We start from the raw sequence: 13472 nt of genomic DNA, 5'->3' as shown, positions 1-13472 counted from the left end.
CATTGCCTTTTGAAGATACTCTTGATGGTGGGGAGGATTGTGCCCGTGATTGAACTGACTGGAGTTTACAACCCTCTGCGGCCTATTGTGATCCTGTGTGTTGGAGGCTCCATAGCAGGCTATGATGCAGCAATCAGACTACTCTCCATTGCATGTTTGTAGAAATTTGTAAGAGTGATGACATATCAAACCTCCTGACTTCTGACAAAGTAGATCTGCTGATGTCCCTTCATGATTGCAGTGTGTTGGGCCCAGGATAGATCCTTTGAGATGTTGATGCCCTGGAACTTGAAGTTGCACACCCTTTCCACCACTGAACCCTCAACAGGGACTGGTGTGTGTTCTCCCACCCTACCCCACAATCAATTCTTTGGTCTTAATGGCTTTGATTCCCCCCCCCCTACCCCCCCAACACCAAAATGGAAGGCTTTGCAGTTTTTCATAGTCATACTTTATTGATCCTGAGGGAAATTTGGTTTCGTTACAGTTGCACCAACCAAGAACAGAATATAAATATAGCAATATAAAACCATAAATAATTAAATTATAACATGTGAATTATGCCAGGAAATAAGTCCAGGACCAGCCTATTGGCTCAGGGTGTCTGACCCTCCAAGGGAGGAGTTATAAAGTTTGATGGCCACAGGCAGGAATGACTTCCTATGACGCTCTGTGCTGCATCTTGGTGGAATGAGTCTCTGGCTGAATGTACTCCTGTGCCCACCCAGTACATTATGTAGTGGATGGGAGACATTGACCAAGATGGCATGCAATTCAATGTACAGTAATTCCACATTACTGTATATTCCATCTGCCATGTCCTTGCTGAATCATTGTCTACAGCCCCCTTGCTCCCTTGTCACCCAAACTACCAAACTACTACCCATGTTGTGGTGGAACTCGTTTATTGTTCCCTGTTTTTATTCTCCCTTCAAAGGTTCAAAGTAATTTTATTATCAATGTTCATATTCTACCCTGAGATTCACTGCACTCCAACTGTTGTGGTTATATTTGAGACCATCCAGTCTACAGCAACAACTCCATAATCTCTGGAACTTTGAGAGATGATGGTCAATGCATCGATTAAAGCTTAATCTTTCCTTCTAAACCATAGGTTCCCAACCTGGGGTCCAAGGACCCCTTGCTTAGTAGTATTGTGCGTGGCATAATAAAGGTTGGGAACCCCTGTTCTAAACATTAAGATTCAGTCCCTTGGGCCCCGGGGGTTTATTGGTTTTCAGTCCTATTAACTTCTCCAAAGTGTTGTTGTTTTTTTAAAGCCAGAATCAGGTCAAAGTAGATCTATTAATTATGTATCTGTCATCATATATAAATCTGAGATTCATTTCTTGCAGGTATTTACATAAGAATAAGGAAATGCAGTAGAATTTATGAAAACCTATACATAAATACTGACAACCAATATGCAGAAGAAGACAAATTGTGGAAATAATAATAAAATAATAGAGAATACTATTAAGAGTGACAACTTTAAGCTCCATCTTTACTCTGTACCTGAAGCTGTCTATTTAAGGAGGTTTCTGTGTTGCTTTCAGTGAAGACCGACAGAATATTGGATGTTGGCTGCTCTAGTGTCTGTCACCAAGGTGGGCAGGAGGGTGGGGTGTCAGTTGTTAAGGACCCACACCCCAGCCCAGTACTATTTCATTTCTCAGGCTATTGCCCAGCATGTGTGTAGACCAATGTTAACCCAATCATTTGCTTGCATCTCTTTGCAGAGTTAATGTGGGCTGTGGACCAGCTGAGGAGCGAGTTTTACTCACAGGCCTGCATGCGGTGGCGGATATATACTGTGAAAACTGTAAAACCACGCTGGGCTGGAAATATGTAAGTTGTAGTGTCTGTTAGCGCTCCAGTGAAGTGCCTCGTAACATTTTGCTACATTCTGGGTGTTATGTACAAGTAAACTGTGGTTAAAATTGCACTGTCCTCCTCTAGACAGTATATTGTTGCCTTTTTTACACAAATCTTCATTTGGCAAACTGACATAACCTTAAACCAAGCGTGAAGTTGTTCTAGGATGTAATGTCAGTGTGACCGAGCTTGCCTAACTATCTTTGTGTGCCGATAAATAATGAAGCTACCACACATTAATCTTTTCCTTACATTCGTGAGTTGGCTTGTGAGATGAGGGGAAGTTCCTAACCAGATTCTGACATTCCAGTGCTGAATTTGGGAATGATCCAAGCCTAGCAGCTTCCTGAATATGAGAATCAAAAACTCTGAATATGTTGGAAATTTGAAGTAAAAATGGGAAACGCTCGACAGGTCAGGCATTGCCATTCCATTATGGCTGATTTATCTTCCTTCTCAATCCCAGTTCTCCTGCCTTCTCCTAGTAACTTTTTGATGCCCTTGCCAATTCAAGAACTTCCACTTTAAATATACCCAGTGACTTGTCCTTTACAGCTGCCGGTGGTAATGAATTCCACAGATTCACTACTCTCTGCCTAAGGAAATTCCTCCATCTCTTTTCTAAAGGGACATCCTTCTATTCTGAGGCTGTGCCCTGTGGTCGTAGACTCCCCTACTGTAGGAGACATCCTGTCCATGTCTACTGTGTCTACGCGTTTCAATATTTGATAGGTTCCAATAGACCCCCCCACTACCACCACCACCACCACCACTACCACCATTATTCTGAAATGGTTTCATTATATTGATGGGTTGGCTTGTGTATTGAGGGAACTTTTTAACCAGATTCTAACATTCCAGTGCTGAATCTAGGAATGATACAAGCCTAACAGGTCCCTTAATATGAAAATCAAAAACACTACAGATGTTGTAAATCTGAAGTACAAATCTGATGTAAAAATGGGAAACTCCAAAGCACTCAGCAGATCAGGTAGTGTCTGTGGAAGGAGAGATGGGTGAGTGTTTTGGGTCAGTCTGATTTAATTTCCTTCTCAAGTCCATTCTCCTGCCTTCTCCCTATCACTTTTGGCATCCTTACTAATCAAGAACTTATCAACCTCCACTTCAAGTGCAGCCAATGAATTGGACTCCAGAGCCATCTGTGGCAATGAATTCCACAGTGTCACCTCCCTCTGGTTAAAGAAATTCCTCTGCATCTCTGTTCTAAAGGGATGTCCTAGTATTCTGAGGCAGTGCCTTCTGGTCCTAGATTCTCCCATGATTTGGAACATCCTCTCCATGACCACTTTATCTCGGCCTTACTATATTCCTTAGGTTTCAGTGAGATTTCTCCCAACACCACTCTCAAACTCGAGTGAGTACAGGCCTAGAGCCATCAAAAGCTCCTGATTTATTAATGGCTTCATTCCTGGAATCATTCTCATGAACCTCTCTGGACCCTCTCCTTTCACAGCACATCATTAGATACGAAGTCCAGAACTGCTCGTAGTACTCCAAGTGAGGCCTCACCAATGCCTTGTAAAGGCTCAGCATTACACCCTTGCTTTTATATTCCAGTCCTCTCGAATGAATACTCACATTGCATTTGCCTTCCTTACGACCAACTCAACCTCTCAACCTGCAAATTAGACTTCGGGATTCCTGCACAGTGACTCCCAAGTCCCTTTGCACCTCTGATTTTATTTTTTTTTGTCTCCCCATTTAGAAAATAGTCTGCACTTTCATTCCTTCTACCAAAGTTATTCCATCTGCCACTTCTTTGCCCATTCTCTTAATCTTTGTGTAGACTTCTTGCTTCTTCAACACTATCTGTCCCACCACATATAACTATCAATTCCGCCATCTCGATCATTGACATACAACGTAAAAAGAATCTGTCCCAATACCAACCCCTTCAGGACACCACTAGTCACCAGCAGCCAACCAGGAAAGGCTCCCTTTATTCCCACTCTTTGCCTCCTGCCAATCGGCCAATGCTTAATCCATGCTAGTATCTTTCCTGTAATACCATGAGTTTGCTCTGTGCTGCATTGTTCTGCCGAGCTTTGTGGGCAAGCTGTGTTTGTGCCGGAGTGTATGGTGACACTTGTGGGTTGCCGCCAGCACATCCTTGGGTGAGTTGGTTGTTAATGTAAATGACACATTTCACTCTGTGATGTATCTGAATTTAAATCTAATCCCTATAGCGTGCAGTACAAAGCAGCTGCTAGGTTTGCACTCCACCCATTATTGTAAGTACACTCTCCCTCCCCATTGCCATCACACTGTGGCTCCTTTGTTTACCATCTGTGAAATATACTGATGTAGCTGTCACAGAAATTGCCTCCCAAATCCTAAACTTTAGCTGGAGTGACAAAGTATCAGGCAGATGGGGAGTTTACCAGGTCTTGGTTCCCTCTGAGGCGGCATAGTGAGACTGTCTTGCAAGCCCCAGTAACGTGGATCCAGTTCTAACTTTCAGTGCTGTTTGTGTGGAGGTTGCATATCGTCCCTGTGACTGTGGGTCCCCTGCACACCCCACCCCAGTACCTCCCCTGGTGGGAGAAGCGGAATTGGAGGGGGTCATGAGTGTGTGAAAACATTAGTTACGGGGAAAAGGATTTTTTTTCATTTAGAGATTCAGCACAGTAACAGGCCCTTTCAGCCCAACCCAATTACACCCATGTGGCCTACTTAACCGTAGGTCTTTGGAACGTGGGAAGCAACTGGAGCACCCAGAGGAAACCTGCGCCGTCACAGGGAGAACGTACAAACTCCTTACCGACAGTGGTGGGAACTGAACCCAAGTCATTGGTGGTGTATTAGTGCTGTGCCACCATACCCCACAAATTGATTGGATTATTGAGGGTCAACATAGAATTAATGTGCTGAATGTAAGACCATAAGACCAACATCCACCAATTCTCCTTTGTCTACCCTGCTTGTTATTTCTTCAAAGAATTCCAACAGATCTGTCAAGCAAGATTTTCCCTTAAGGAAACCATGCCGACATTTGGCCTATTTTATCATGTGCCTCCAACTACCCTGAAACTTCATCCTTAACAATCAACTCCAACATCTTCCCAACCACTGAGGTCAGACTAACTGGCCTATAGTTTTCTTTCTTCTGCCTCTCTCCCTTCAGGAGTTCCAGTCCTCTGGAACATTGCCAGGATCTATTGATTCTTGAAAGATTGCTACCAATGCCTCCACAATCTCTTCAGCCATCTCCTTCCGAACGCGTGGGTGTAGACCATCTGGTCCAGGTGACTTCTCTATCCTCAGACCTTTCAGTCTCCCAAGCACCTTCTCCATAGCAATGACAATTTCACACACTTCTGCCTCCTGACACTCTCAAACTTCCGGCATACTGCGAGTGTCTTCCACAGTGAAGGCTGATGCGAAATATTTATACAGTTCGTTCGCCAATATCCTCCTATATTGTAAGGAAATACAAATTGGCAGCCCTCCTGACTTGGAAGTACTATCATTCCTTTGTAGGTTAGTCAAAAAAACTCCCTCCATAGTAGCAACCTGAGAGTCCTGTCACGGAGTGGTTAAAATAGGAGCTCAGTCACCATGAGCATTTGGGGATTGACGGTAAATGCTGACCTTAAATGAAATCTATTGCAGTTCTCCGCTCTCAGTTGCCTGTCCTGATATCTGATTGGGTGATTCGGTGTCATGTTTTGTCCAACCACCCCTGGGGATGTTCTGTTACTTTGAAAACACCATATTCCAACAAGCAGCACACACAAAAAATGCTCAAGGAACTCAGCAAGAGGGGAATAAAAGCTGACACTTCAGGCTGAGACCCTTCAACAGGAGTGGAAAGGAAAGGAGCAGAAGCCAGAAACGGCTTCTTAACTTCATAGTCATAGTCATACTTTATTAATCCGGGGGGAAATTGGTTTTCGTTACAGTTGCACCATAAATAATAAATAGTAATAGAACCATAAATAGTTAAATAGTAATATGTAAGTTATGCCAGTAAATTATGAAATAAATCCAGGACCAGCCTATTGGCTCAGGATGTCTGACCCTCCAAGGGAGGAGTTGTAAAGTTTGATGGCCACAGGCAGGAATGACTTCCTATGACTCTCTGTGCTGCATCTCGGTGGAATGAGTTTCTGGCTGAATGTACTCCTGTGCCCAACCAGTACATTATGTAGTGGATGGGAGACATTGACCAAGATGGCATGCAACTTAGACAGCAACACACATCAAAGTTGCTGGTGAACGCAGCAGGCCAGGCAGCATCTCTAGGAAGAGGAACAGTCGACGTTTCAGGCCTGAAACGTCGACTGTACCTCTTCCTAGAGATGCTGCCTGGCCTGCTGCGTTCAACAGCAACTTTGATGTGTGTTGCTTGAATTTCCAGCATCTGCAGAATTCCTGTTGTTAACTTAGACAGCATCCTCTTTTCAGACACCACCGTGAGAGAGTCCAGTTCTATCCCCACAACATCACTGGCCTTATGAATGAGTGGGTTGATTCTGTTGGTGTCTGCTACCCTTGGCCTGCTGCCCCAGCACACAACAGCAAACATGATAGCACTGGCCACCACAGACTCGTAGAACATCCTCAGCATCATCCGGCAGATGTTAAAGGACCTCAGTCTCCTCAGGAAATAGAGACGGCTCTGACCCTTCTTGTAGACAGCCTCGGTGTTCTTTGACCAGACCAGTTTATTGTCAATTCATATCCCCAGGTATTTGTAATCCTCCACCATGATCGTTCCCCTTCCCACCCACCTTCCCCCCTCACCTGGTCTCAACTATCACACGCCTCCTTTCCCTCCCCCCATCTTATTCTGGCTTCTTCTGCCCTCTCCCCTGGTCCTGATGAAGGGTCTTGGCCTGAAATGTTGACTTTTTTTTATTCCTTTGCCTGACCTGCCGAGTTCCTTCAGCACTGTGGCTTGGTGGTTAGCAGAATGGTTTGCAGTACCAGCGGACCAGGTTCAATTCCTGCTGCTGTATGTAAGGAGTTTGTACGTTCTCCCTGTGACTACCTGGGTTTCCTCCAGAAATCCAAAGACGTACAGGTTGATAAGGTTAATTGGTCATTGTAAGTTGTTCTGTGGTTAGGCCAGGGTTAAATCGGGGGTTACTGGAGGTGCAGCTGGAAGGGCCTGGTCCACACTGTATCTGAATAAATAGGTAGTTTTTTAAAATTGTGTGTGTGTAGCTCAAGATTTCCAGCATCTTTTGTGTTTATATTCTGACAAGCTCTTGTTGCTACCACCACTCTGTTTGTTGACAGGAGCACGCCTTTGAGAGCAGCCAGAAGTACAAGGAAGGGAAGTATATCATAGAGCTTGCTCACATGATTAAGGACAATGGCTGGGAGTGACTGAAGGAGGTGCTGGGACCGACCGCCGACTTGTCGACCCTGGAGCCAGAGAAGTAACGGAAGGCTTTGGTTAGAAGTGGATTGGGGTTGGGGGGGGAAGATGGGCTGCTCAAATCCACCTGCCAGATGCCTGCCTCTGCGTTTTCTCTCATCACTGTTATCCCTCGGCATCCCAGGTCCTTTCTGCTTCTGCTCTGGCCAAATGTCCCTGGCCCCTCTCCATTACAGTGTCGGCTGAGCGATCACATTGAAGCTTGAGAGGCCGTTCCGCTTCCCATTCCGTTTTCCCAACGTGCATTGAGAGCAGTTCTGCTGACGTCTGTCCAAGCGCAGGCCTCATTTGGGATTAGTGTGGGAGGGAGGGAGCTTCAGGGGTGGGTTGAATGTGGAGCTTGTGGCCAACTCCTTGGGCCTTGAAGCCTTGACAGGACCAGGATATTCAGTTTGTTCCATCTGTCAGTTCAACTGATATAACCCCCTCCCTTGTGTTCTCCCATGCTGGTCAGTTATTGGGAGTGTTCAACTCCTGCAAACACTGGGAGCTGCCCACCCTTCTCAGAAAATATAAATTTGGCCCTAATGCCTTGAGACAAAGTGTACCCCACCACACCTCTTCACTCTAGCTGTGCATTTGATTGGTGCACTGACTGGAGCAGGAAAACAATGAAGGGCAGAATGGCCTCATCTCTTCTCTTACCCCCCCCCCCCCAAAAGGATGGATGTTTTTGGACCAATGAGAGGGAACTCTAGTCACTCAACAAAAAATCCCTCTAAAAGTGCCACTGTGGTGCCACAGACATGTTGGGATGAACATTGCCAAGGGAAAGCATAGTGTCGTAATTTTAAGGGAATTATGATGGGTTCAGGGCAGTCTCTGCCCTGTAAAGCCGCTCAGTCATTGTCTCCCATTTTCCTAGTTTTCCCCTCTCCACGTCCAGCCTTCCAGACTTGACCCTGTGTCATTCATTTGGGGTGTTGTCTCTGGCTGAAGAAGGTTTGCCCTCTCGTGGCTTTTAGTTCGGCCTTCTGGCTGCCTTTGCCAGTGCTTCAGTTTGTGAGGAGGGAGCATCTCGGCCACCCTGTGGGTGACTGTGCCTCAGCTGTAGATCAGGGCAAAGACACCGAAATGGAGAGAATAGAGCCTCCTACCAAGGTGTTGTGAAGGAGTGGAACCCCAAATCCTAAACGATGGCCCTGATAAAACATTGAACTCTGAAGGTGTCAAACATCGGAGGGACTGAATTACTTGCCTGGGGAGAGGTGGCTGGCCAGTTTGGCTCTTCCTATTGGTCTTGGTGAGGCTGCTAGTTGCAATAATTGTCACAGATTCATGGGAGGGCCTGTGTTAGGACTGAAGTCCCAACAACAATGACACCACACACCTCTTGGTCCCCTCAGTTTTCCCACTCCCACCCCCATTTGCTTGGGTTACCTTGATCTTGTCCATGGTTTTTGCTCAGTTCTGGGTGCTCTCCCTCAGGGGAGATACTTGGGCTGGAAAGGGTTGCACTAAGGCAGTGGTTCCCAACCTTTTTTTAATATACCATGGACCAATATAATTAAACAAGGGTTCTGTGGACCCCAGGTTGGGAACCCCTGCACTAAGGATTGGTCAGGATAATACCAAAGTCAATGGCTTTAAGATTTGGACAGATTACATCAGCAGTGGTTGTTGCTCTGAATATTGCAGATGATTAAGGACTGATTAATTGAGATTTGTACAGTAGGGCCTAACCTCTTGTCTGTGCTGGATGGTCTCCAGAATTTGGAGACGGCCTTGACATCAGATCCAGGATATTGAATATAATGTCAGAAAGCTCTTCCTTACGCACGCGGGTGGAAACCTGGAACCCTCCCACCCAGAAAACTGAGACTGAGCATCAGTTGAAGTAGAGGGTGGGGGATTTGAAGGGTAATGAGGGACTGTCATCAGACCAAGACGGGTAGGTGGAACTGAGATGCAGATCAACCATAAATCTAATTGAATGGCAGAACAGGTGTGAGGCTGAATGGCCTCTTCCTGGTCATTGCACACAGGATTGGTCCAAAAGACATTTGTGTCAGACCAGTTTCCTTCCTTCCTCCTGAAGGTGTGACTGTGGGAGGGATTTAGCATGTATATTGAATCTTCTGTTGATCAACTTGTAAGTATTGGGAATCATTTTCTATCAACATCAGCCCTCCCACCATTAAGTGACCTGTAGGCCTTTTACACTTGACTGCATTAGACTCTGGTCCCAGTAAGCTTTCTTCGATCCTTACAAAGTAATGACAGTGATGGCTGAGCAACTTGGCCACAAGCACTGTGAAATCCTTGGCTTGGGCAGACAGACTGACCTCAGAGTTTTCATGTGTAGCCCGTCATGGGCACCCATTAATATGTTGACCAAAGCACCTCAGTTTGTACACTGTTAAATGGATTGACCTTGTAAGGCCGACCATATGAGGCTATGTTGTCACTGGACTGTGGTTAGTTGGTACCCAAACGGTACAAGATCCTTCCCTCCTCTACTAAGTTTTGAGTGCTAGGTCCTCTCTTCTGGTGCAGGGGAGCTTTGCACTGTTCACTGTGGTGCATACAGTATGTGAATTTTGCACACTGGCTATGGGGCACCGCCCAGTATCCCAGTGACAGCACTGCCAGTAACACCATTGAAATCAATGGCTAAAGAGCCTTTTGTTTCCCAATTTTGGGCATTGGTGGGGTAAGGTGGAGCAGAGACTGTTGAGATGCTCGGACCTACTGTCCAAAGAACAAACCCAACAGAGTGTGGCCGGTTCACTTGGATGATGTTGGTGTTTTAAGACGGTGGGGGGGAGAGAACAGAACTTCCAGTAGCGTGTTAGTGGATATATTGTAAATCCCGCTGTGCCTGTCTTCTCTGCCACGCATGTAAAACCACGTGTCCAAAGTAATACCATGCAGCCTCAGTCACTGGACCTGTCATCCACCAGGCAAGTCCAATTGATTCATGCAGCCAATTCTGTTTCCTGGTGGCCAAAGCTGGCTTGTGATTGGACACTGCTTTGATCTGACTTTCTCCAACTCCGGCCCCCTCATTGGCTGCTTGTGGAAAAAGCAGTCCCCTTGACATCGCCTGATTGGCTGGAGGACACGCACTCTGCTGAATCATCTCTCGTGTGATAATGTGCTGTGCCCCTATTTAAACAAATTGCTAATATATATATACAGAATTTTGTCTTATATTGTGTACTCTTGTAAATATTCATATTTAAAAATGTTTTTTATAATATATTCAGCAATGCCTGATCCAATCCTCTGACTTAATTTGTATTTCAAAGTAAGGACTTTACGTTTGGTCTTGGTTGTCTCTGGAGAAAGTTCCTGTGATCGCCGGTGGTGTCACCCGCAAGCAAATACCAGATACCCCATGCTTGGCAGAATTCACGGAGTCATCCCACCCCCAACTTGCGCAACACACACAAAATTCTGGAGGAACTCAGCAGGCCAGGCAGCATCCATGGAAGATATTTCAGGCTAAGACCCTTCGTCATGACTGGAAAGGAATGGGTCAGAAGCCAGAATAAGGTGGGGAGAGGGAAAGGGGTACAAGCTGGCAGATGATAGGTAAGACCAGGTGAGGGGGAAGAGGGGATGAAGTGAGAAGGTGATGAGTGGAAGAGGTAAAGGGCTACAGAAGGAATCAAATAGAGGACATTGGAGCTTGGGAGAAAGGGAAGGAAAAGGGACACTGGAAGGAGATGATGGTCTGGTAAGGAGAAAGGAACGTGAATGGGAAACTGAATGGGGGGGTGAGGAAATTAATGGAAGTTGGAGAAATGCCCTCAGTTTGGTGGGTACCCAGACAGAATGAGATCACTACTCCCTCAACCTCAGTGTGGCAGCAGAGGAGGCCATGGGCAGAAATGTTGAAACGTGACCTCGAACTGGAATGGGTTGCCACCAGCAGACCCTTTTGTGGTGGATGGAGTGAAAGTGTTCCTTCTCTTACAATCAATTGCTGGAAATGGAGGAGGAGTTCAGTGGGTCAGTCAGCATCTGTGGAGGGAGGGACATCCTGAAATGCCAACTGTCCCTCTTCCTCTACAGATGCTACCTGACCTGCTGAGTTCTTCCATCACGTTTTTTTAATGCTCCCTCTTCTAGCATCTTCAGCCTCCTGTGTCTTCCCAGTATTGGTATGGACCCTGCCTGCAGGAGTCAGCTTCTCTTGTTCACAACCAGGTCACACTTCGGGGAGGGGCTGGACTGTTTTAATTTAACCTGCTGCCTTTCTGGGGACTGAGTGCTGTTATCACGGGTGGGGGTTGGCTGCGAACATTACAATTTAAACCGCCCCTACCTGCCCTCTCCCTTTTCCACCCGAGCATGTTCCACTGTCAGGATGGAATGCCATCGACACTTTACCTGTGCTAGCAACATGGGTGGTTGGGGAGATTAGAAGAGCAATACCCTCTGCCTTGTAGTGTATCCACGCATTCTGATGTTTAATGCAGCTGGAGAAAACACGGATGTACAGCAAGTTCCATAAACAGCACTGCCAGAGGCACAGAGTTGTAATGATTGGTGGGACATGGGCTAAACTCTCAAATACTGACCTGCTGGCCAGGGTTTTTTGTTGCTGCACCAAGACAGTGTTTGAGGTTCCATTGAGAAGATGGACACACCATGGTGCAGTGATTACTGGTCAGCCTGGTGTTCAACTCTCGAAATTGGACTATTACCATCAAGTCAGTGTGGAAACAAGATCCTTCATCCTAACTTAATCAATGCTGACCAAGGTGCCCATATCCCTGTAAATCTTTCCTAGCTGTGTACCTTGACAACTACCCTTTACATAAGACATTGGAGCAAAATTGGGCCATCTAACCCATTGAGTCCACTCTGTCCACTCATGGCTGATTTATTATCTATCTCAGCCTAATTTTCCTGCCTTTTCCCTGTAACCTTTGGCATCCTTACTATCAAGAACCTATCAACCTCCACTTTAAATCTACCCAGTGAGGACCTCCGCAGCCGTCGGCAATGAATGTTACATGTAAAGATATCCACCTCAACCACTTCCTCTGGCAGCTCATTCTATATACACATCACGCTCTGTGTGAAGAAGTTGCCCCTCACCTTAAACCAATGCCCTCTGTAATTTTTGATTAGGAAGGGGGCAACTCTGTCCATTCACCCTCATTATTTTATACACCTGTGACGTCTCCTCGGCTTTAAGGAATAAACATGTCCAACTTCTTGCGGTAACTTGAGCGCTGGCAACGTTTTTGCACTCTTCCCAGTTTACCGATGCCCCCCCCCTATAACTGTTGCCTCATCGACACGAGATCCTGCAGATGCTGGAAATCGTGGGCAATGCAAATAAAATGCTGGAAGAGTTCAACAGGTCAGGCCGCATCTATGGAGGGAAATAAACGTCCCACACACGACTTTTGCAGCATATCTTCTGTACGCAATGCCCCGATCACTGAAGGCCAAATGTCTCGCAGAGCTTAAGCGGGGACCTCTAACTCGGGTTTGAGTCCTGCTCCGTCCTCTTCTTACCCCGTCTCCCAGATTTGTGCAGAGGCAGCAGCTCGCCTGCTGGCTGTCCTCTCTCTCTGAGGCATCGTCTTTGGAACGTTGTTTACTTGAGGTGTTAGTCGCTGATTCAGGGAGATTTGGCTGTAGCAGCGAGCAACAAAGACCGCACGTGTCCACTGACCACAGGCTGACTGAATAGCCGGGCGTTAACACGTCCCGCAGACCAGCGAACGCTCTGGCTGGCCCATTCACTGCACCCCTGAACCCGTGCCAGCCAGCTCGCTGCGCCGTCCGCCTCGCCGATCTCTCCTGTAAGTATTCAATTCTCCCGCGGCAACTGTTTATTCTGCTCCTAACAATAAATCCCAAACTGGAAATCTTGATCCACGCACACGCGCAATGCTGGAGGAACTCAGCAGGTCATGTAGCATCTGTCAACAGGAGCAAACAGTCGACGTTTCGGGCCAAGACCCGTCATCGGGACTAATAAATCCGTTCTCCAAATGCAGGAGTTCAGACTCAGTGAAATGAGGCGCTTGCGTTAACAACCAGCGGAGGTTGTGCCGGGGGCAGTCCGCGGGTGTCGCGACGCATTCCGACGCCGAGCATAACATGCCCGCAATGTTCAGTGCCACTTCCCCCATCATTTGAAGGGCTTTTTTGGTGGGGGAGACGAGCTTCCTTCAGTCTACAAAAAGCCATTCAGATTCGGAACAATTCGATCAAATCTCTT

General features: G+C 46.6%; 1 protein-coding gene across 4 annotated transcripts in view; it reads left to right on the top strand.

The window, feature by feature from the left end:
* The window catches only part of LOC134336724 (protein yippee-like 2), a 38448-nt gene extending 27909 nt beyond the window's left edge, over positions 1-10539 (top strand). For 3 of the 4 annotated variants that reach the window (XM_063031132.1, XM_063031134.1, XM_063031133.1), the window contains 2 exons: positions 1740-1848; positions 7141-10535. In XM_063031132.1, the coding sequence (XP_062887202.1) occupies positions 1740-1848; positions 7141-7230 (199 nt within the window). In that variant the 3' untranslated portion in view covers positions 7231-10535. Of the gene's footprint in view, positions 1-1739; positions 1849-7140 lie in introns of all 4 variants that reach the window. The other variant, XM_063031135.1, reaches the window with a different exon arrangement.
* The last annotated feature ends 2933 nt before the right edge of the window (positions 10540-13472 follow it).

The sequence above is a fragment of the Mobula hypostoma genome, chromosome 23, assembly GCF_963921235.1.
Source record: "Mobula hypostoma chromosome 23, sMobHyp1.1, whole genome shotgun sequence".
NCBI lineage: Eukaryota > Metazoa > Chordata > Chondrichthyes > Myliobatiformes > Myliobatidae > Mobula > Mobula hypostoma.
This window is presented reverse-complemented; position numbering and strand designations above follow the sequence as displayed.